Consider the following 23251-nt stretch of genomic DNA (forward strand, 5'->3'; position numbering starts at 1 on the left):
CTATGAAGAACTCTTATAACTCAATAAGAAGTCAAACAACCCAGTAAGGAAATGGGCAAAATATTTGGACACTTCCCCAGAGAAATACGGATGAAAAGTAAGCACATGAAAACACACTCAACATAATTGGTTAGTAGGGAAATGCAAATTAAAACCACAATGAGATACCACATTGCACCTTTTAGAACTGCTAAAATCTTCTATAAAACTATCAATACCAAGTGTTGGTGAGGATGTGGAGCTATTGGAGCCCTCATACGTTACTAGTGGGACTACAAAATTATAGTCATTTTAGAAAAGAGTTTTGCAGTTTCTTTGCGTTCTCTGAGAAGCAGATGCCTAGACAGAATTAGACATTCAAGAGGTTTGTTAAGGCAAACATTTGTGAGGGTAGATAGGGAGGGAACTGGGGGAGACGGGGTTAGCCGTGGGTTTATGATACAGGTCTAACCTCTGTGAAGAAGAGAAGAAAGGAAGGTGTGTTGGGCAGAAGTCTTAGACTGTGACACACTTATAAGAAAGTTTCAGCAAAGTTGGGCCAAATTTGCCCATCAACCAAGTTCAGCAACTCTCAGGAACAAGTCTGCCTTAGTGTCCCTGCCAAGTTCAGTCACTGGCTAGGAGCAGCTCTTGGGAATCATGAGCTCAGCATAAACATGGTCATGAAGACAATGAGCCAATTATGTTCCCTGAAGCTGGAGATCTGAAAGATGCATTTTCATGGCCACAACTGTCCCCTCCTTATACTACACATACCTACTTCTCCATAGGAGTTCAGGTAGCAGGTTCTCCATGGTTCTTGTGGATGTTTCTTCCTCAGGAGAAACCTACAAGAGGGATTGTTGAAATGTTCTTCCTCCTAGGGACCTAACCGTGTCTTTTCAGCCAGCGGGTTCTAGACCAAAGACGTGGTTCAGACTGGGGAACTGAGCAAAGGATAATAATTTTTAACTGGGGCATGTACCCTCAGCCTCCTGTTCCTCCATTTGGATTCTTTTGTACTAGGTGTTGGCTGCTCATCTATTAACTAACTCTACAACTGTCGAAAATCACGCCCCTTTGGCCGCCCTCTGACCTTCCTGCTCATTATGATAATTGTGGCCTCCTGGGTTTTGGCAGTTAAGCACCATCATCTGGCTTCTACAGCTTGGTGGGGGAGGGGGGACACCATCCGCATAGATATTAATGAGCCCAACTTTATACCCACCTCTTCTGTCAGCCCGAGCTTGCCGATGAGAGCAACCATTGAACTTCTTGGTGGTGCTGGTTTTTCTCTCACCAGCACACTCCTTGTGGTCTTGGTTAATAGTGTGTCTTCTGGGCCCTCCTAAGGAACATGATCTTTTGCTGAGTTATCTTGCCTCACATAACATATCCACTCAAGCATGCCAACTTTCGAGAGCCTTCTTATGCCTTTCTCTACTATCTGCCAGGGCATCTCAGGTATTCCCACTTCACTCAGCTTTGGCCAGGGCTTTCTCTAGAGGTCTAAGGCTACTCTAACAGAGTTTGTCCCATATCCTAGGTCCTTGCTAGGGTATTATGTCCCCTGTCCCTAAAGAGTATGTATCTTCAAGTCAATGAATTCTTGCTTACCTAGTCTTACTTTCAGTCTTCTTCTATCCAGCACCCTCAAAGTCCGTTCTCAAGGGTATTCACATGGCTCTTTCCAATACAACCTTGCTAATTCTTGCAGCTCTCTGGGGTATAATCACTTTCCCCCCTTATCAGCCCCAGCACTCCCCCAACCAGGTTATACTGCGCTTTAACCCTAGTTATTGGCCTAGCAGCCAAAAGAGGAGGGAAGGGCATCTTCTGAGAGGAGCCTCTGCAGCATCTTTCATCAGCTAGGTTAGTGCTACTTCTTAACAGGAAAAAGTAGGTCTGCAATTTCCGAGCATTTAGGGGAGTTGTCACAGCCAGCATCCTCACAGGTGTTTATCCAGATGTTCCTATTTTTCGGGATCTTAGGTGTTCCCAACTAGGACCCTGATTTAGCATAGCACACCTGTTTTGGCTGAACATTTCAACATCTCTGGAGTTCTGCAACTTTAATGATTAGATTTTCTGTTGCTCAGCTCTACCTGCTCTTCCACTACAGTTGGTGAGAGTCTGTTTGTAAGCTATCAGAGAGTCCCTCTGGCTCTCACACCTATTCTTTTTGTTTTGTTTTGTTTTCCTTTTCTCTTTTTTTATTTTTGAGTTTTTTTTTTTTATACAGCAGGTTCTTATTAGTTACCTATTTTATACATATTAGTGTATATATGTCAATCCCAATCTCCCAATTCATCCCACCACCACCATCCCCCCGCCTTGGTGTCCATACGTTTGTTCTTTACATGTGTCTCTATTTCTGCCTTGCAAACCCATTCATCTGTACCATTTTTCTAGATTCCACATATATGCATTAATATATGATATTTGTTTTTCTCTTTCTTTTTTTCTTTTTTTTTTTGCGGTACGCGGACCTCTCACTGTTGTGGCCTCTCCCGTTGCAGAGCACAGGCTCTGGACGTGCAGGCTCAGCGGCCATGGCTCATGGGCCCAGCCGCTCTGCGGCATGTGGGATCTTCCCGGACCGGGGCACGAACCCATGTCCCCTGCATCGGCAGGTGGACTCTCAACCACTGTGCCACCAGGGAAGCCCTGTTTTTCTCTTTCTGACTTACTTTACTCTTTACTCTAGACAGTCTCTAGGTCCATCCACGTCTCTGCAAATGCCCCAATTTCGTTCCTTTTTATGGCTGAGTAATATACCATTGTATATATGTACCACATCTTCTCTATCCATTTGTCTGTCAGTGGGCATTTAGGTGGCTTCCATGACCTGGCTATTGTAAACAGTGCTGCAATGAACACTGGGGTGCATGTGTCTTTTTGAATGATGGTTTTCTCTGGGTATATGCCCAGTAGTGGGATTGCTGGGTCATATGGTAGTTCTATTTTAGTGTTTTAGGACCCTCTATACTGTTCTCCAGAGTGGCTGTATCAATTTACATTCCCACCAACAGTGCAAGAGGGTTCCCTTTTCTCCACACCCTCTCCAGCATTTATTGTTTGTGGATTTTCTGATGATGCTCATTCTAACCAGTGTGAGGTGACACCTCATTGTAGTTATGATTAGCATTTCTCTAATAATTAGCCACACCTATTCTTTAAATCGTTAAATTCTTGTTAACAGCTGTTTCTCATTATCCCTCAGTAGGATGTCAATTTAATTTAGCAGTAACTCTCCAACTCTACTGTCTTTGTGGGCATCGTTTCCCTCTATCTTTCAAATGCCTGAACCATTACACCTGCAAGGCATTCACCTCCACCAGGACATTGCCCCCAGATTACTTCTGGTAAAATCTTCAGCAATCAGACCCCCGCTGTGTACTAGGAACTACCAGTACTCCATATACCACTAATGATGGCTTCCTCGTTTCTTACAAAGCAGTAAGTGCCCCATCATACCTGTTTTCTTGTGCTAGCTCAGGTCCTCCAAGGAGCCGACAAGATGGGAGTAGACAAAGAAATTTATTGGACAAAATGCTTATGAAGGGAAATGGTGAGGGAGCCAGAAAAAGCTGATGTAGTTCTAGAGTCATCCTGTAACTTGAGGCCTTCTATAACTAGGAACCCAGGATGTGTCCCTCTTTAACCATTAAATCTCCTATTTATTCTCTAGGCATTTAGAGAGTATTATTCTCTAGATATTTAAGAGTACAAATTATTCATTCAAAAGCATTCAATGGGCAACCTTTGCGTCGCAAGCATTTTTCAGGGGCTTGTTAAAAATATATAAAAGCTACCCTGCATGTAAACAGTTTCTAAAATACATGTTTTTATTAATAAATTCCACTTTCTTGTAGATTGTTTAAAATTCAAAAAAAATCTTTTAAGATTTTTGAAATGTTAAGATGAATTTATGTTTTTATGCAGTTGAATTAAGTGAAGAAAAGAATAAAGAACTGATAGAGAAAAAGGAGGTGGAAATCTCAGAGTTAAATGCAAAGTTAAGAACTCAAGAAAAGGAAAAACAAAGTGAAATAATCAAACTACAGCTAGAGGTAAGTGTTTAAGGCTCTGCTAGATTTGAGGATGCATCCCTTAGTCTAGGCCATACTTTGGTTATTTGTCATCAGAGTGAGATAAATTTCAGGATTAGAAACAACCCTGTGAGAGGGCTTCACACATGCTCATTCTTCATCCATCACCTGCAATGCTTAAACCTGGTACTGTACAACTGTTAGCTACACTGCCTTTCAGCACTTGGCCTCAAGGTGGGACTCTTCAGTCATTCAAAAGGTCCTGGTTTCCAGAGAGGGTATTTTCCTCTGACAGCAGAGACAGATAACTCATATTACCTGCATTTTACAGCTGAGTCTATGCAGCCTTTTTAGGACTACCATTCCAGCTGTGGGGAGAGTGTTTCTAATCCTTAACATTACTCTCTCCTCAGCAGAAATTGTGGAACCCTGGTGAACTAACTGGAAATATCTTTTTCTTTATTTAAAATAAAAAAGAGACTAATTTGTTCCCAATAAATATGTAGAAATATAGAGGCAGACAAACCAGATTTTTTTAAAGGGACTTTAAATAGGGCATCTCAAAGGCTGAGGTTCCGGTTCTTGGGTCAAAAGCCTTCTCAGTTGGTTGTTTAATCAGATGTCAGAATCTCAAAGACATTGATATTTTGACAATATATTTGCCCTTTACATTTTTGTCTAGATCCTTCTAATCTCCCTTTCCATCATTCTTCCCTCAGCTTGACTCCCACTTTACCTTACGTTGTTAGAATTCACCTACTTAGTTAAGATAACCTAGTTTTCATGTTCTTTAAAGTTTGGTATCCTGAGGTGCTTGGTGAGATACAGTGTTGAAGATTCTATAATTATTGAGCAAAAGGGGACTGATGTTGACTTTTGAGGCTCTTTGATACTGTTCCTGCCTTCTGGTCAAGTGTACCCACAAACCACAGTGAGGGATGGATGGCCATCTGATATAAAATAGACTGTGTTTCAAGATTGGCCATCAACTTCTAATCCACTGATTGGGAATGTGCATTTTGTTTGCCATCCTGGCCCTGTCACTGGTCTAGCCCAAGTTTGTTGTTTGATATACAGAACTCTTTGCTATTTATCTTCATTATAACTATAATCCATTTCTCTCCCTAAACCAGAACACAATCTCACAGAGTTTATTCTTAGTTCACAGTGAGGCTACATTAAATTCAACCTGAAGGAAAAATTATAATGGAAGATTTTGCAAAATATATGACTGTAACAATGGCCCATGAGAATTTTTTTAACCCAATTCACTTTAATGCCAAACCAGCAAGAGTTCAAACTAAATCAATAAAATCATATCCAAATTCTACTATTTAGCCTCAAAGTTTCTGCAGAAGGGTATATGTTTTTCTCCCATGACTGTTGATTATACTACATATTCTTTACAAAGTACACTCATAGTAACATGAAAATATTTTTATCTATCTTTAAGTTAACTAGATTCTCAACCCTAATTAACTAGATTCTTAATCCTCCATGATAGAATCAACTGATGTCTTGAGAAAAAAATGATGCTGACCCCACCCCAGAATTTCTAAGGTAGTGTCCAGGTATTTGGTTCTTTAAAAAATCTCCCCAGGTAATTTTAAAATGCAGCCAGGGTTAATCTTGTTTGGGTATTCCTTGTTCTTTCTTAAAGACTTTTCTATCTTCTGTTATACAGTGAATACACTTGAATTACAGATTATATGTCTAAGGATACAATGGATTATACTTATATTTATAGAAACATTTGTTTCTAATTGTTTAACTAGAATGTTCTCAACTTTCTTTTTAAACTTGATTCAGTTTGATGCCAAACTAGCAAGAGTTCAAACTAAATCAAAATCATATCCAGATTCTACTGTTTTGCCACACAGTATCTACAGAAGGGTATGTGAGTTTTTCTTGCACAGCTGTTGCTTAAAAAAATTAATTCTCTTAGTGTGTTTTCATAAAGGTTATATTTACTAACAACATACTTAACAGTTTTCCTTAAAATATATCACACAATAAAGATATTAGATTTTTAATAATCTTTATAAGTCTCTTTCAATTTAAACTAGTAAATCTTAGTAGTAAATTAAAACATTAGAGAAGTCCTCTGACTCTTTGGACCATCTAAGGAATTCCATAATGTACTTTGAACTAAGGCTGATTTACTATTCTGAAGTTATTTAGATACTCAGATAGCAGATTACTTCTTGTTCAACTCCTTTATTTATGGTTTATAATTTCAAGCTATATAGGGAGAATGGAACAAACTAAAACAAATGGTGCTAATGTGTGTTTTTGTATCCTTGTACCAGTTTTACCCCATTAAATCCCACAAAAGCAAAATTATAGACCTTTCAAAATATGGTATCTTTTTTAATACCTGCTTCTACTTAAACCAGAAGCATAGTTTTTGCTGTTGTTTTGTTGTTCCTTGTACTTAATCTTATTATTTATGAACTGCAATAACAAAATTTTTCTGCTCTCTTTAGAAGCTTCAGCATCTTCAAGAAGAAAAAAACAAGGAGATTGCAGTTCTTCGTAATACCATTCACGATTTAGAGCAACGCCTCTCTGTTAGCAAAGATTCTCAATTCAAACTTGCTGGCAAAGATTCTTACTTTAAGCGTAGACGGTTTTGAGTATGGAAGTAAATTCATTAGTTGCTATTTAATTTCTTTAAAAGCAATTGAAAATTCACTTCTATTGTCAATATAACATACTAAGTAATTACAATGAAAACAAAAAGACAGCTTTAAACTTCATTGAGTTTATTTAAACAAATGCACACTTTTGCCAATCGTGTTCTGCATTCTTGCTTAATAGTATTAGCCATAAAAAAGTTCAGGTTTATAGGACTTAGTTTACCTATTGAACCATCATTGACTATGGAAGTACTTTCTAAGCAATCAAGAGATAGACAACATTCTTTTATCATTTCCCATCTATCTTTCAAGACTGGCAATCTTAAATTTTAAAGAGTACGATACAATGCTAGACAAAGAAAGCAAGATATAAAGACTTCATTCATATGTGATAGTAAAAATCAAGATATGAGTCTTGGATGTAAAAAAAGTATAAATGGATATCTAAAATGTAATCATAGCAAAATATTCATGTATGAGTATTTCTGGATCTGAAAAGACAGAAATCACTTCTTTCTTTAAAGGTTTAATTTGTTAAAAACGTAAGATTAAAAAGACAAAGATAATATTGTTTGAGAAATAAGTAAAGAAAAAAATGGAAAACATGTCTTTGTTGTTCTTCCTCCATTCTAAGTTGCCGACTATCCAACAGAAACCCCTAGGTCATAGTTTATGTTTCTGTTCTCATGAATGCAAGTAGAATGCTGGAGAAAGAAAAAGAAAAACATATGAACCAAATGCTGCAACCACCTTTCAGCTGCCCTGTAATAAAAATATGGTTGGGGGTAAACATTTTTTGACTTAAATTTTAAAATGTGGAAGCCAATTTCTCCATGTGTACACAAATCCAATTCCTATTTTTGGATCACTATTAATTAGGTAGCTTATAAAAATGCTGGAGATGTAATTGTCTAGACTGACTTAGGCAGTACATCCGATTGTAAATGTTTAATTTGAAGGTCATTTTCACATTTCTGCCTTCTTTTCTCAGCTTCATTTGGTGCTGGCTTCTGTAGGCTTGAGCTGCTGACTTGCATGGCAGGCAGCTGGAGGCAAACGTCACTGTCAAGATTCAGTGACGTGCTCCTCCGCCAGGAGGCCCTGTCAGCTACATAAAGAGGGGAGGTTTTCTTTACACTGTCAGGTGACTGCAGACCCTGTTTTTTCAAATATCAAATGTCGGCAGTGTCAGCATCAGCTACTCAGAGCTGATTCTGAATCTTTGGGAAATTTTCAGAGTAACTGATTTATGCATCCACTTCGTCAGAGCTTCTTTTGTGGAAGAGAAAGTTGTAATGCATCTCAGTTCTCTGAGTGACCCTGTCTTTGGTGACCCCTGTGCCTATGGTGGCGATGAAGACCTGAAGGAGGGGGATGCTCAGGGTTATCTGGTGCTTCTGGTTTTGGATACTCTGAAAGATGACTGTTCTCAAGATGGTGATGGTGATGGTGATGGGGCTGTGGAGCCTCGGTTGTTTTTTCCGCAGTAGCCAAAGATACATTTTTACAGAAGTCTTCATCTTCCAGTGTCTGGAATAAATTTATAAATCACTTACCAGCAAATTTATAGATTTAGCAGGAATGCGTGAAAAAATGATTTGTAAAGGTAACATATATGAAATTCAAACACTAAGTGATATGATTTGGTATTTTGAAGGTTTTGAAAAGTTATAAATTCCACTGGATTTTAGCATACAACTAATAAATGGTACATTTTTTGGTTGTTTCTGAATTACTTTTGAGAACTTAATAGTGTTTTATTAAAAACAAACAATTTGATATACGTATTGGTTCCAAAAAACCAATTACTATATTTCATTGATTCTACAATGTATTTTTTTCACATTTTAATATCTTTAAAATTGGAATGCATCCTACTATTGATAGTTTTATAGTATTGTTTCCTACTTTAACTGACAGCAGTTTTTAATAACACATAAATAATGTGTCATATAATTGGTGGCATCTAGGATGCAATGAAATAGAAAAACTCCAATTTGATTTGACATATCAGATAATACGATATATTATTTCTATTTACAGATGTTTGTAAACTTTACACATGTTATGAGAATTGTTTCTACCTTTGTTTCAATATACCTAGGTATATTTACAACTATTAGGCATTTGTGAAAATGCAGAATACTGAAAAAAAAGTCCCCAAAAATGAGGAATCAATATTGCTAACATTCATTAAGCACTTAGTATAAGTTAGACATTGAGTTAATACTTTATTTGCATTACTTCAGTTTCCTCATCTGTAAAAGCAGTAACATAACCCTCATGTTATTATTATGAAGACTAAAATGTGAAAAATGACATAACTAGAGTAATTAAACTGTTGAGCTTCTTAACAACTTAACTGATTCATTAAAATCTGAATGGCTTTCTTTAGAGTTGGGAAAAATATAAAGGAAGCAGAGCTTCCTTTATTTTAGAATAAAAGTTCAAAATTATTTTTAAACCTAAGTTCGAATTTTGCCCACTTGCTCTGTCAAGGAAACACTGTTTGGAATTATTTTCCTTCTCAATCTGAGAGGAAAAGAAGTTTAGTTAATATAAGTTAAAATCAATTCCTTGACTATCTTTTTTATAAACCACTTGTAAATATAGTGTCTCTCATGACAAGGAATAAATATTCTCATGGTTGTTAAGAGAGAAGTATTAGTAATGAGTAAAAAAGTTATTCCATTGTGAAATAAATGCAGTAATTCCAAGCGCACTGTGTAAGGGCTTCACAGTGTAAGTTTGAAGTTTCACAGTGTAACTTCACTGTGTAAGTTTGAAGATAACTACTTCAAATTAAGTAGTTATCTGGGCCCCAATTCCACTTCAGGTAATGCCATGGATAATCTTTGCTATCACTATGCTCTTATATGAGCACATTCAGAATATTGCAATAATGTATTTTATGTTGGCTGAATTCTTTAAGCACTTATATTCATGCAATATCATTCGGTGGTAATTGAAATACGTAATCTACGTTGATTTTTTTGTTCTCTAAACTTCTTCTAGATAAAAGCAGCAATATGGATCTTGACGTTTTAAAGTATATGTTACATAAAAGGAAGCATATGTAATTATATTAATAAAAATTACTGTTGTAGTTTATTTTTAGTACACCAACAGAAACATTGACTAATTAGTCATGAAACACTAACTTATTTAAATAGTTCTTAAAAGATTTCCTCTTTTCTCCAAGTAAAAATAATTGAGAAAAATACCTTGAGAGAGCAGTTTCCACATTTACTTTCACAGTAAACGGTCTTAATGGAGTCTTCTACATATGAGAAAGTTAGGAAGGAATAAGGCAAACCAAGATGATATACAAGGCGGCCACATCTGAAAAAAATAACAAAGTCATTACAATATTTTCTGTATCATGATCCTACTCATGCACCATCTGGGATAGGTACTGTAGGTTCAATGGTCTTATAACTAAGACCCTTTCATAACTTCAGTATATTTCCTTGAATGGGGTCTCAAACAACCTCCCTGGCACTGTATACCAGGTCAGGTCATGACAAGACTATAGTGAGTCTGATTTTGAAATGTGAAATAGATATGTCACAACAAATAATGTCAAAACTATGCAGTCTAGTTATTGTGACTTGGTCAAATACAATTTTGTAATTGACTTGTAAATTCTATCAATGCTCAAACCACTGACATCATAAATTGGGCTCTGCAAATCACACGATCCTTTCATAACTGCTAAAGCAGCACAAATTCCACACAATAAGAAATCACAGCATAACAAAAAGATCCTCAAGTCTTGGCCAGTAGCCCACTGATTTAAAAAAATATCTGATGCAACAAAAGTTTCAGTACAGTGAAAGAAATGGAAATACAATGCCTGGCATTTTCAGAAATAGTGGAGTTGAAATGTCCTTCTTACCCCTATTTTACTCTGTATATACAATTTTATATGACTATCAAAGGGTTACACTTTGCAACAGAATAAGAAGTTTGCAATCCTAAAAGAATGACATGTAATATTAAAAATATTTAGAGTAAGACCAAGTAGGTCTTAGGCCTTGGCAGAGTCTGGCTTACCATTCCTGAAGAGCCAAAAAAAAAAAAAACCAGCACCAACTAGAAATGTTGGTGATGTCAAATTTATTTATTTATTTATGTATTTTTTGGCTGCACTGGGTCTTTGTTGCTGAGTGCGGGCTTTCTCTAGTTGCGACCAGTGGGGGCTACTCTTCCTTGTGGTGCTCAGGCTTCTCGTTGCAGTGGCTTCTCTTGTTGCAGAGCACAGGCTCTAGGCACGCAGGCTCAGTAGCTGTGGGTCGTGGGCTCTAGAGCGCAGGCTCAGTAGTTGTGGCACACGGGCTTAGTTGCTCCGCGGCACGTGGGATCTTCCCGGACCAGGGCTCGAACCCATGTCCCCTGCACTGGCAGGCGGATTCTTAACCACTGCACCACCAAGGAAGTCCCAGTGATATCAAATAATGTATGCGTTGAGGTTCCTTGAAAATACAAACGTTTTACTCATTCATGGAATCAAAAGCAGATTCATGCCGATTATACCTAAATAATTAACGTATTTTCTAGTTCAGAAATGCAGGCATGTAAACTTAAAATTTAGTAATTAGATTAGAGATAAGCAAGTGGCCTGCAAAGTATGGTTATTCACCTGCAAAATCTTTAAGTTAGAATTGTATGCGAGGTACAAATTGACCCTTTTTTTAATTTAGTCAGAATGCTAATTTACAGGGGAAAAACGTATAGTCAATTTTCTTTATTTCCCTACTGGAGTGGTGAATTCCCTTGTGTGAAAAGAAGTCATTTCAAAAATACTAAAACCAAACATTTGAACGGGCTCACTTTGAAACTGAGTATTTGATAATAAAAGCAGATGTGTTATTTTAAATTACTTATTAAATTAAATACAAAGCAGGTATCTTTTAATTTGGGGGGTGGGTGTGTATGCATATATGTATACATGTGTGTACACACCTGTCATATATGAGGAAGTCATCTTTCTTTCCATTTAAGAGAGTCCAGACATCTGTTTGGTTTTCTTCTTGTTGGTAAACAGGAATATGTTCTGAAACCTTATTTTTAAGATGCACATAGTTTAATCGAGAAGAGATTCCTTGATGATTAACAACAACATAAGAGATGTTCGAATATCCTTCTTTCTCCAGTTCTACTCGCAGGTCTTCCAATCTAAAATATTTGGAAAAAATACAAAAAAAGGAATAATTTCATTTAATTTTATTTTAGTGACTTCTCCCTTTTTCCTCACTCTATTTTCCTAAATGAAACTCTTTTGTTATTTTTTACTTAACTCATACCTCTTTTTTGCATTGTTTTAAAAGACTAAGACTTTTGTTTTTCTAATTATTTATTGAGCACTTATGCTCAGTTAAAACAATATGCTAAGCGCTTGCACAAACATCAGCTCATTTAGTCCGCAAATTAATCCTGTGAAGTGTATATTTTTAAGCCATCTCGCAGTTACAGAGAATTGTACCCAATAAATATTTGGCAAATAACCCAACAAATATATATTTATAAATTTGTTAAATGACTCAAGACCTTTGGTGGCAAGTCTAGTGTTCATTCTACTCTAGCAAAGCTCTCGTCTCTGCTTCCTATATTGAAACAACTAATCCATTTCCAACAGTACAATTTAGAACATTTTCATTACACAAGTAGTACATATTTAGTAGGGTACTATAAAATACAGGTACACAGGGCTTCCCTGGTGGCGCAGTGGTTGAGAGTCCACCTGCCGATGCAGGGGACACGGGTTCGTGCCCCGGTCCGGGAAGATCCCACATGCCGCGGAGCAGCTGGGCCCGTGAGCCATGGCCACTGAGCCTGCGCGTCCGGAGCCTGTTGCTTCACAACGGGAGAGGCCACAACGGTGAGAGGCCCGCGTACCACAAAAAAAAAAAAAAAAAATACAGGTACACAAAAAGAAGAAGAAGCTTCCATAGCCCCAGGAAAACAACTGTAAACACCCTCCTAGTCTTCTTTCCTCTAACATGTTCTAGGCAAACTTGTATAGTTTTTCAAAAATGCAATTTAATAAAAATTTCTATTTTTATTTTATTTTATGTATGTATGTATTTAATAGCTATCCCCTTAAGAAATGCTAGACCACAGAAAGACTACCTTACCTAGATGCCTGCAGTATGCACAGGTATCAGCTGGCTTGAAGAAGAGCAACCACCGTCACTGAACCATAGGAGTTCAGCATGGGGTCTTGATCCTTTATGCTCCAGGCTGGAGGTTGCTTACAAAAGGAGCTCTGCCCCTGGCTCTCTGTTCCTCCCGTGGGGAGGAGACAAAGAGCCAGGGCCAGCCCCAGGCCTCTCCACATTGCTGGGGCTGTCCTGTAAAAGAGAAAACCTTTCGTCATCTTCACAGTCATAACAAGGAATTTCTATAAACCCAGCAGGTACAATTCTACTCTGTACAAATATCTAGCCAGTGGATTCTGTCTCCATGTTGTTGGACTCACTACGTTGGGCCTCTTGGCCCCAAATCTCCCTGTAAAGGGGAAAAGATCAGCCAGAGTCAGGGAAGCTGTCAAAGTACCTCTTAACTATCTGGCTTAGCAAGATACTTTGGTAAGCATGCAATGGAGATCTGCCTGAACAGGCAGCCAAGTACTTCTCTAGTAGAAGATATATGTCTAGGAGAAAATACATGTCTAAGGAAATTTTGAGAATGTGGCCTCTACAACCAAGTAACATTCTGCAAACATGATTTGATTTTTATTTGAGACACACCAAGTTCTGCCTGCTTCTCTCTATCCTCTACCAATCTAAGAAAGGAAAGGGTAAGTAGGGGATTCTCCACAGAAATGAAAAGACAGCACGGAAAGAGAACCCAGGAAGAAAGAAGGTGGCAGTGAGGGCAGTCTACCAACGTGAAGAGATTCAGATGTTACTGCCTACCAAAATGTTGCTATCACATCCAAGACAAACACCAACCAATGAAAAAACACCAGACCAGGAAGAAGTACTGCAAATCACTGGCCCCTGTACCATTTAAGATTCACTGGAATCTACACTCAATTAGTCTACTTCTTGGCTACCACTACATTCAGGAAGTTCCTGTGACTAGATGGCACATTCTTGGGTAAAAAAGATGACCCCTCTGAGTAGGAAATACTCAGACAAGAAATGTACAAGTATTAAATACATGACAAGAAATATTCCCAAAACAAGGGCTAGCGCTCTCTGCAGAGAGGTACAAATAAAACACGTGATTTGTAGACAAGTGGTGGAAAAAAGAGCATATTCAGCAGAGATAAGCAGAGAAAGAAAAATCCATACATTTATGCAAACATGATTTAATTTTTATTTAAGACACACTAAGTGAATCAGATAAAGTAATCAGGCTCATTTTGATATAAAAGTCTGAGGGGCTTCCCTGGTGGCGCAGTGGTTGAGAGTTCGCCTGCCGAAGCATGGGACGCGGGTTCGTGCCCCGGTCCGGGAAGATCCCACATGCCACGGAGCGGCTGGGCCCGTGAGCCGTGGCCGCTGAGCCTGTGCGTCCGGAGCCTGTGCCCCGCAACGGGAGAAGCCACAACAGTGAAAGGCCCACGTACCGCAAAAAAAAAAGTCTGAGGGAGAGAGATCAGGACAAAATTCCAGAACTGGGAAGTTGGCACATTTTCAGGCACTGATCTGGGATTAAAAAAGTAAAAGTACTTGGGCAGGGGGGAGGGTGGGCAGCTAACGATAAGTTACCTAGAGTGAGCCCAGGGTTAAGAGGGGAGTAGAAAGGCTACAATCAGATTGATTTGGGCTCTAATGCACTGGTAGCTATAGAGAGAACTTTTAAAAACCTGCTTATCTTTCACATTATTTGACACCACAAAATTCCTAGCTATATAGAATATCTTGATAAGAGCCTAACTAAAGGAAGAGAAATAAAGGGGGGGGGTGTTGAGAGGATAAATAATTTATTAAGGCCATCACAACTATTCTAATATCTTTAAAATTCCAATACTTAAAAAAAGGAGAGGATATATCTGGACTAAATCTAGGGAATCTCTTTAGGATAGTAATTATACTGATGATACAATTATCCTTCTTATAGCTACCATTTATCGAGCATTTATACAACTATTTGCAGGTAGCACAAAGCACTTTTTTAATATCATGTCAGTTAATCCTTACAACTATGTGACCATTATCTCCTTTTGCAGTAAACTATGGCTAAGTGACAGTTTAGGCATCTTGCCCAAGTCCACACAGGTACTAAGTCACAGGGAAACTGGGTTCAGGCTGGTTCTACTAATTCCAACACATGACCTCTTAGATACTGCAATATATTGACCGTTTTTAGCTGGGTCACCTTTAGTAACTATAGTAGCCAGGATCTGGGTTTTTTTAATGCCCTAAGATGACAAAGAAAACATCAAAATTATTCAAGCTATTTTGTTTCTTACTAGAATGGCTAGATCTTCCCTACTTTCTAGAATATAAATTCAGTAGTTATAGACCCCAGCATAAACTCAGCGCTTGGCGCCCTTACTTTGCATACCATTCCAATTGGCTGGAGAGTGAATACAAATGAAAAGGTTATCTCACCCATTGCTCTCATTTAGTTTTCTGATGAAAAAATAACAAGCCATTGGCAGAGTGGATTACAGAGTTCACATTTTCAGATTTTCCTCTGTTACTATAATCAATAAGCTGTTCAACTTTGTTTCCTTAAAGTCACTTTTTACATAATAAACTTTTGATTAATTACAGCTGTCAGACAACTATATAAAATAATGTAGATAAATAACAAAAACTAGATTTACTGGAAGCTGATGCAATAACCGTTAAAATGTAGTTATGAATTTCACTAATCTCACCACTTTCAATCACAAAACCTAGATTCACTGGCCACATACAGAGCTACATTTGTTTAAAATTTCCCATCAAAAGGCAAAACACGCAGAAACTTCTTCCACCCTCTTCCCCTAACCTTCAGACCCGCATCTGAGGGTCCCCCCTCATTCTCCTGAAAGCGCCCATCACCACGTAAACTGCGAAGCATTGCATTTAATCGCAGACCACCCGATTCTGACATGGGTTTTAACTCTTTCAAGGATGATCATTTCCGCACAGTGGACCAAACCTGCTCTCCCTTCTTTTTTTTTTTTTTTTTTTTTTAACCTTGAAACTGCTCACAATATCCCTGGCCATTTCTACAGCACTGTAGAAAGGCCATATCTCAGTCTCTGCTCTTCAAACCCACAGGCTGTTTTGCCCCTAGAGCTCTCACTCTGCATTTCGGTAGGAAATATTTAAGCTTGAACATATAATATTGCCTATGTAACATCACAACTTTTTGCAGAGGAAAAGAGTTCAATTTCTCCAGCCTCCTCTGCCCCCATCTTCATCCTCAGCTGTGCAGAAAGCAGGGCAAAAATCAGCAAGAATTGTTAAGTGTCCCCACTGCACTCGACGTTTAGACTCTTTTGTTCTTTCTTTTGTATTACTTTTCTTTACCCATCTCTTTTCTTCAAATCTATTCTAGGGACAGAAACATTTTATCAAGACTCAAAAATCAAATCATTTACCAAACTGTCAAGGAATCAAGTTTGGAAAAACACAAAGTTTCTACTTACACAACCCCTTCCGACTAGCTTGCTGCTTCCTTTCTCTTGCTCAGCTGGGGCAGCTCCACAAAGCCACAGCCAGAAACTCGGATATTTATAGTCCCTGTTGTCTACCTCGCCCCTCAGCTATAGTCCAAAGTTCAATGCCCACTCAGGCTGTGACCTGGCTAGCAGAGACAACCTCTGACTGATTATTACAACCAACTTTAAAAAAGTAGCAAGTGCTGGCATGCACAAAATGGGGGCGGGGGGGGGAGTTTTTGCAATTACTGATTTATTCCCTATCCTTTTTAGTCACCCCAGTAGCTAGGATTTAATGGTACAGTCGGGGGCGGGAGGAAGGGCTAAGGGTAAAGAAGGCCTCCAAGTTATGCTCTTTTCCAAACTATAATAGGGAAAAACATTTGCTGAGCCAGCGAGGTAAGCTGTCTTTTTAAAATAAGAAAAAAATTTTTTTTTCTTTTACTTTGTAGTGGTCAGGTGCTAGCCTAACCCAAACTGTGCGAACTTTGTTAGAAAAGTCACCTGGTGTTTCAAATCTTTCCTGCTGTTACAGACCTACTTAGATTATTTTGCAGTGGTTAAAACTTGAATCTCTGTGGGATCTCACAGGACTTCTGCTCTTTTCTTTTTCATTTAAGGAAAGGAATAAGGAAAGAGACCTCTTATCTGAGAGATGCCAGGCCTCATTTTTCTCATCACAGAAGTCCCACTCCCAGGAAGACCTAGGTATCCCACAGAAGCTTTTAACAATCTATTGTAAATTCTTTACAAATTTAAGTACCATACAAATAAGTTAGCTGTGATAGTAGCTGAACATGGAAAAGGATATGGAAATTTCAAAACGTACAAATAAAATGGAAAATTCCTACCCTTTCAGAAAGGGATACATTCTCTCCACTAACTGCTACAAATGAGCACACGCATGATGGGTAAGGCAAGCAGCAATTTCAAATGACAGCAGCCCTGGATAGTGATGGTTTTCAAGTAAGCCTCGCTTTCACTACCGATGCATTTTGTCCAAACAAACCCCTATTGATTGCTGTGGGCTGAGTACTGCTGTACAAGGTGCAGAAAGTACAAAGAGGCTCTGATGTTATCTTTCCTGTGAAGAAATTATCCAAGTAGAAACTTGGACTTCCCTGGTGGTCCAGTGGTTAAGATTCCACGCTCCCAATGCAGGGGACATGGGTTCATCCCTGGTTGGGGAACTAAGATTCTACATGCCGTGTGGCGCTGACAAAAAAAAAAAAAGAATCCTTCCACACTTGGCTCCATAAAGCGGGTTGGTTCTAAATTCCTCTGCCACTTAAAGCACTATTGAATAAAGCAGCAACTTTCTTTAAAAAAAAAAAAAAGGAAAAGCTTGACATTTGAAAGCCAAATTCTATTTACTCACACCAAGCAGTAGGTATTAACCTTTTGGGGTCCCAGATCTCTTTGAGAATCTAGTGAAATGCTTAGTTTTTCTGCAGGAAAAGAAAAATGCATATATACATACTTGTTTTTTAAAAGAACCGTGTGAAACAATTTTGTATGAAGCAGATAACCCCCCCTATAGTTCATTTTCTTCACAAATGTAAAGAGTCATGTTGGGTCTGTCTGCAGCAGGAAACAGTATTTCACCATCACCACCTTCCTTTACACGTGGCTTAGCAGCTGCCTCCTGTGCCAGGGAATTCCCTGCAAGTGTGCAGCTAGCTCCAAAGCAAAGTGCCTGGGAGTGTTTGTGTCTAGGCCAGTGTATATCTAAAACCCCCAGATGGCAAAAAGAGATGATGGGGAGCTTGCAATGTTTGAAGGGAATCCATGGGTTTCCTTTAATTGAAGTATAGTGGATTTTACAACATTGTGTTAGTTTCAGATATACAGCAAAATGATTCAGATATATATTTTTTAGATTATTTTCCCTTATAGGTTATTACAAGGTATTGAATACAGTTCCCAACTTTTTTTTAATTTTATCTATTTTTTGTCTGCATTGGGTCTTCGTTGCTGCACGCGAGCTTTCTCTAGCTGCGGCGAGCGGGGGCTACTCTTCGTTGCGGTACACGGGCTCTAGACGCTCGGCCTTCGGTAGTTGCAGCATGCGGGCTCAATTGTTGCAGCGAGTGGGCTCAGTAGTTGTGGCACATTGGCTTAGTTGCTCCCCGGCATGTGGGATCTTCCCGGACAAGGGATCAAACTAGTGTCTCCGGCACTGGCAGGCAGATTCTTTTTTTTTTTTTTTTAACATCTTTATTGGAGTATAATCGCTTTACAATGGTGTGTTAGTTTCTGCTTTATAACAAAGTGAATCAGTTACACATATACATATGTTTCCATATCTCTTCCCTCTTGCGTCTCCCTCCCTGCGCCACCAGGGAGTCCTACAGTTCCCAGTGTTACACAGTAAATCCTTGTTGCTTATCTACTTATGTACAGTTGTTTGTATCTGTTAATCCCATACTCCTAATTTATCCCTCCCCTTCTTTACCCTTTGGTAAATGTGTTTGTTTTCTATGTCTGTGAGTCTGTTTCTGTTTTTTATGTAGATTCATTTGTATTATTTTTTATATTCCACATACAAGTGATACCCTATATTTGTCTTTCTCTGTCTGGCTTACTTCACTTAGTATGACAAATGGCAGTATTTATAGCCAAGTAATATTCCATTGTAAATATATACCACATCATCTGAAACCAAGCATCTGTTGATGGACACTCAGGTTGCTTCCATGTCTTGGCTATTATAAATAGTGCTGCTATGAACATTGGGGTGCGTGTATATTTTCAAATTAGTTATATTTTCAATATTTTCAAATGTGCCTTTTCTGGATATATGCCCAGGAGTGGGATTGCTGGATCATATGGTAACTCTATTTTTAGTTTTTTAAGAAACCTCCATACTGTTTTCCATAGTGGCTGCACCAATCTACATTCCCACCAACAGTGGAGGAGGGTTTGAAGGGAATCCATTCTTAACAGCCTCTTCTGTGCTGGGCAATCTGGGTCTAGTCAGCATACTTAAGAAAGCAGAGTTTTCAAACAAACCTTTATTGACTAGTAAATCAAATTACATTCAATTGAACAAGATCAAACATTTATTAGGTGCTTATGCTAGGCACAATGCTGAGTCCCCTGTTCTTAAGGACTTCAAAATCTAATAGAAGAGAGAGACACGTAAGCAGTGAAAACACATTGCAAAGTGAGACAACGTCTAGGATGGCTGTAAGCACAAGGTTCTGTAGGAACCCTGGATATGAAAAGAGGAGCGTTTTAACCCAGCCTGGAGATAGGGCCAGCAGGATAGGTTAGCACAAGTTCAACAGGCACTTTATCTTAGGTTTCACACTCTTACCTCCAAAGCCCCCAGCGAATCTGATCATAGCACTCTCTAGAAAAATATTTTGTTTCAATTTTTATGAATGATTAAAATCTCCTGATAGGTTGTTCCAGGCACCACCATACAATGAACCTTAAGATTACTGACTGTAGGGGGTTTCCCTGGTGGCACAGTGGTTGGGAGTCCGCCTGCCGATGCAGGGGACACGGGTTCGTGCCCCGGTCCGGGAAGATCCCACATGCCGCGGAGCGGCTGGGCCCGTGAGCCATGGCCGCTGAGCCTGCACGTCTGGAGCCTGTGCGCCGCAACAGTGAGAGACCCACGTACCGCAAAAAAAAAAAAAGATTACTGACTGTATCCTAATGATCTCATCTCCCACAACTTCCAGCCCTGGAGTAAAGAATCTTTCTTCCGTACTGTCTCATTCTTCCACATCCTTATAATTTTTCCCCAGAAGGTTTATGCATCTATTTAATCCCTGTTTTTAATAAGCATTCTCAGGTTCTTAGGGGTCTTGGTGACTTCCATGGAGAATAGGGCCCTAAGAACCTGTGAGTTCATTATATACTTAAAAGAGAAAAAGACTATGAACTGTGATTTTAGAAATCAGTTTATTAGCTACAGCAGGTGATGATATGACATTGACCCATTAACATTTGTAAAACATTGATGTCTCAAATTATCAAAAAGCGTCATTACCATATGAAGGGCCTATATAAAATATTAACCCCCTTAACTTGGTTGTTAGGTGGTGTTTTACATACAAAGGGAAATGAAGACTTTTCCAATATTTTGGGAAATGGACCCTTTGATCTAAATTATTCTTCCTCCCCTTTCATGTACAAGAAGGTGCCCTAGACCTCACCTTATACATTGTACCCAGTATAAGACTGTTTGAGCATCCATGTTTAAAGGTAAGCCGTTGAGTATGCAAGGGGTACCCAGGAAAAAAATAAGATGCTTTCAAAGTAAGCAGGCCAACTAAGAACAATGGCCAGAGGAAGGCATGGACCAGCATTTGGATTAGGTAAGGAGTAATGTGAGCCTTTGAGATTCATATGAAATATGCTTTGAGGGGAGCTCTTCAAGCTCTCAAGCTGACAAATCTGAGAACTGTTTGATATATCAAACATGAATGCAATTAAGGGGTAACTACATAGAGTGCCAAATTTCATGCGGGACTGAGCACATTCAGAGAGTTAACAGACATCAGAAGAATTTTTCTTTGAATTAGGATGTTATTAATTTTTTTTAACTAAAAAAAAAACTTGTCTAAACCAGAGCCAGCACCTGCAGCTCCTCACAGGACAGAGAATTGGCACCAACATACAAGAAGCAAGGGGGCATCACATAGCCTCTAGACGACATGTAAGGGAGGAAAAATAATTTCTCTCTGCCCTTCTAGGTTCTTGGCTGAGACACCCCCTGTAGTACAAGATAGAGCAACAAGAGAAAAACAAACAGGTTTAATAGCATGTGTACCTCCTGTATACACGGGAGATACTCAGAAAAACTAACTCCCAGAAACGACTCAAGTCACCACCTTAAATACCACCTCCAGCTAAAGGCAAAAGAAGGTGTTGAGAGCTAGTTATGGGAGGCTACTGGGGAAAGCACAGTAAAGGAGGGTAAGGTTATTACACAGATTTAGGTCATTGTCTTCTCCATTGATAAGTTTCTAGAGATTCGGTTATCCTCCCCCTCCTGTTACAGAGAGGGAGATACCCTTACAGAAGTTTTCCCTTATAAATGTAAATAGCCCTTACAAAAGAATAACTCCTACTCAGTTTTCAGAGCTTCTGTGTCCGCAGTTTCTCCAAAACACAGTGCAAAGTAATTCTTATTGCCAATGCAGCTCAAGTGATTATTCATTTCCTCACATATCCTAGACATGGAAAACATAGGTCAGTCTGATGAATTCCTTCTCAACACTAATAATGCCTTAGACTAGCTACTAAAAACTTTTTACGCTCCTTTTCCTTAAAACTTAGAGAGCTTTCTGTTGTGCGTGTACCATGCTATCATTTTGCAAAGAGGCCAGTTTTGTATAGTTGAAACATTTCAACTATACAAAAAGATAATAAATAAAACATTTCAACTTTACAAAAACTGAAATATCTCAGTTAGATGGATATTTCAAGACAACCTACGTTAATTTTCTGGTGGTCTTAATTTGCCATTTCACTTTACATATTACCAAAAAAGTCTTCCAGGACTTGTGTTGATGATTTCTCAAATATTAAGAGTTTTATCATAGAATCTTAAAGCAAATATTTTGAATTTTCTGAAAGAATAGTCAAGTAAGTGTAATAATTTCAGACCAGGTAGTTTTGTATAATGCTCATTAACAATAATTCAACTGGGGCTTCCCTGGTGGCGCAGTGGTTGAGAGTCCGCCTGCCGATGCAGGGGACACGGGTTCGTGCCCCGGTCCGGGAAGATCCCACATGCCGCGGAGCAGCTAGGCCCGTGAGCCATGGCCGGTGAGCCTGCGCATCCGGAGCCTATGCTCCGCAACGGGAGAGGCCACAACAGTGAGAGGCCCGCGTACCGTAAAAAAAAGAAAAAAAATTTAATTGACCATATTTTTATATGTATCTTTGTGAATGACATATAATTTCTGCTTGAAGTAAAATTCCTGGTGAAAGGGAATGGATATTTCAAATTTTGAATGCTATTACCAAATTGCCCTTCCAAGTATACCAAATTATACTCCCACCCAGAAGTACATGGCAGTACTTATTTCCACTGTCAAATTATTGTTTAATTTGAATTTATTTCATTATTTGTAAGTTTATTGATTGTGTTACTTCGCTAGGGCTGCCATCACAAAGTACCATACATTGGGCAGCTTAAATAACAGAAATTTATTTCCTCACAGTTCTGGAGGCTAGATGTCCAGGATCAAGGTGTCAGCAGGGCTGGTTTCATTTGAAGCCTCTCTCCTTGGCTTGTAGATGGCCATTTTCTCTCTGTGTCTTCATATGGTCTTCCTCTATGTGTGCCTCTTTCCTAATCTCCACTTTTTATGAGGACACCAGTCATATCGCACTAGAACCATCTATATGACCTCGTTTGACCTTAACTACCTCTTTCAAGGCCCCATCTCCAAATACAGTCACATTCTGAGGTACTGGGGTTAGGATGTCAACATACAAATTTGGGAGAACACAATTCAGCCCCTAGCATTGACCATTTGTACTCTCTTATCTGTGAAATGCCAGTTCATGCCATTTGTCTATTTTACTAGTAATCTTTTTAAATTTATTACAAACATTATTTGTATATTAAGGAACGTGTTCCTTCTCTATGTTTTTCTTTGCTGTTTTATGTATCAACATACATGAATGCATCTTTTAAATTCTGGTTTATTAGCAATATAAGGCTAAATGCAGAAGGGATTTTACTTTTCTCACATCCTTAAATCACCACCTAGAAGCATGACACCTCAGTTTCCCTTGGCATTTTCAGACTAGGTTTTGCTACAACTTATTTTCAATGTAATGCTGATAGCATGGGACCATCCTAGCTGTTAAAGGCCAACACTCATATTTAGCGCTAAATTCTCCTTTATTGCCCCATTATTAACCCTCTAGTGCTGGTACAAGCAGTCATGTCATTCTAAAAAATTTTTTTTATAAAGCAGTTATTTTCGGAACCAGCTGTC

General features: G+C 38.7%; 2 protein-coding genes across 5 annotated transcripts in view; one reads left to right on the forward strand and one right to left on the reverse strand.

Moving 5' to 3' along the window:
- Positions 1-7075, forward strand: part of CCDC152 (coiled-coil domain containing 152) — a 28006-nt gene extending 20931 nt beyond the window's left edge. For 2 of the 3 annotated variants that reach the window (XM_029216395.1, XM_029216393.1), the window contains 3 exons: positions 3925-4052; positions 5841-5924; positions 6518-7075. In XM_029216395.1, the coding sequence (XP_029072228.1) occupies positions 3925-4052; positions 5841-5924; positions 6518-6667 (362 nt within the window). In that variant the 3' untranslated portion in view covers positions 6668-7075. The remainder of the gene's footprint in view (positions 1-3924; positions 4053-5840; positions 5925-6517) is intronic. The other variant, XM_029216394.1, reaches the window with a different exon arrangement.
- The window catches only part of SELENOP (selenoprotein P), a 43849-nt gene continuing 27377 nt past the window's right edge, over positions 6780-23251 (reverse strand). The window contains exons 1-5 of one of the 2 annotated variants that reach the window (XM_029216392.1): positions 16269-16454; positions 12808-13023; positions 11636-11848; positions 9895-10012; positions 6780-8200 (exon numbers count right to left, since the gene is read on the reverse strand). In XM_029216392.1, the coding sequence (XP_029072225.1) occupies positions 7619-8200; positions 9895-10012; positions 11636-11848; positions 12808-13010 (1116 nt within the window). In that variant the 5' untranslated portion in view covers positions 13011-13023; positions 16269-16454 and the 3' untranslated portion in view covers positions 6780-7618. Of the gene's footprint in view, positions 8201-9894; positions 10013-11635; positions 11849-12807; positions 13024-16268; positions 16455-23251 lie in introns of those variants that run through there. The other variant, XM_029216391.1, reaches the window with a different exon arrangement.

This window comes from Monodon monoceros, unplaced genomic scaffold (genome assembly GCF_005190385.1).
Source record: "Monodon monoceros isolate NGI ecotype Baffin Bay Population unplaced genomic scaffold, NGI_Narwhal_1 Super_Scaffold_12, whole genome shotgun sequence".
Classification (NCBI taxonomy): Eukaryota; Metazoa; Chordata; class Mammalia; order Artiodactyla; family Monodontidae; genus Monodon; species Monodon monoceros.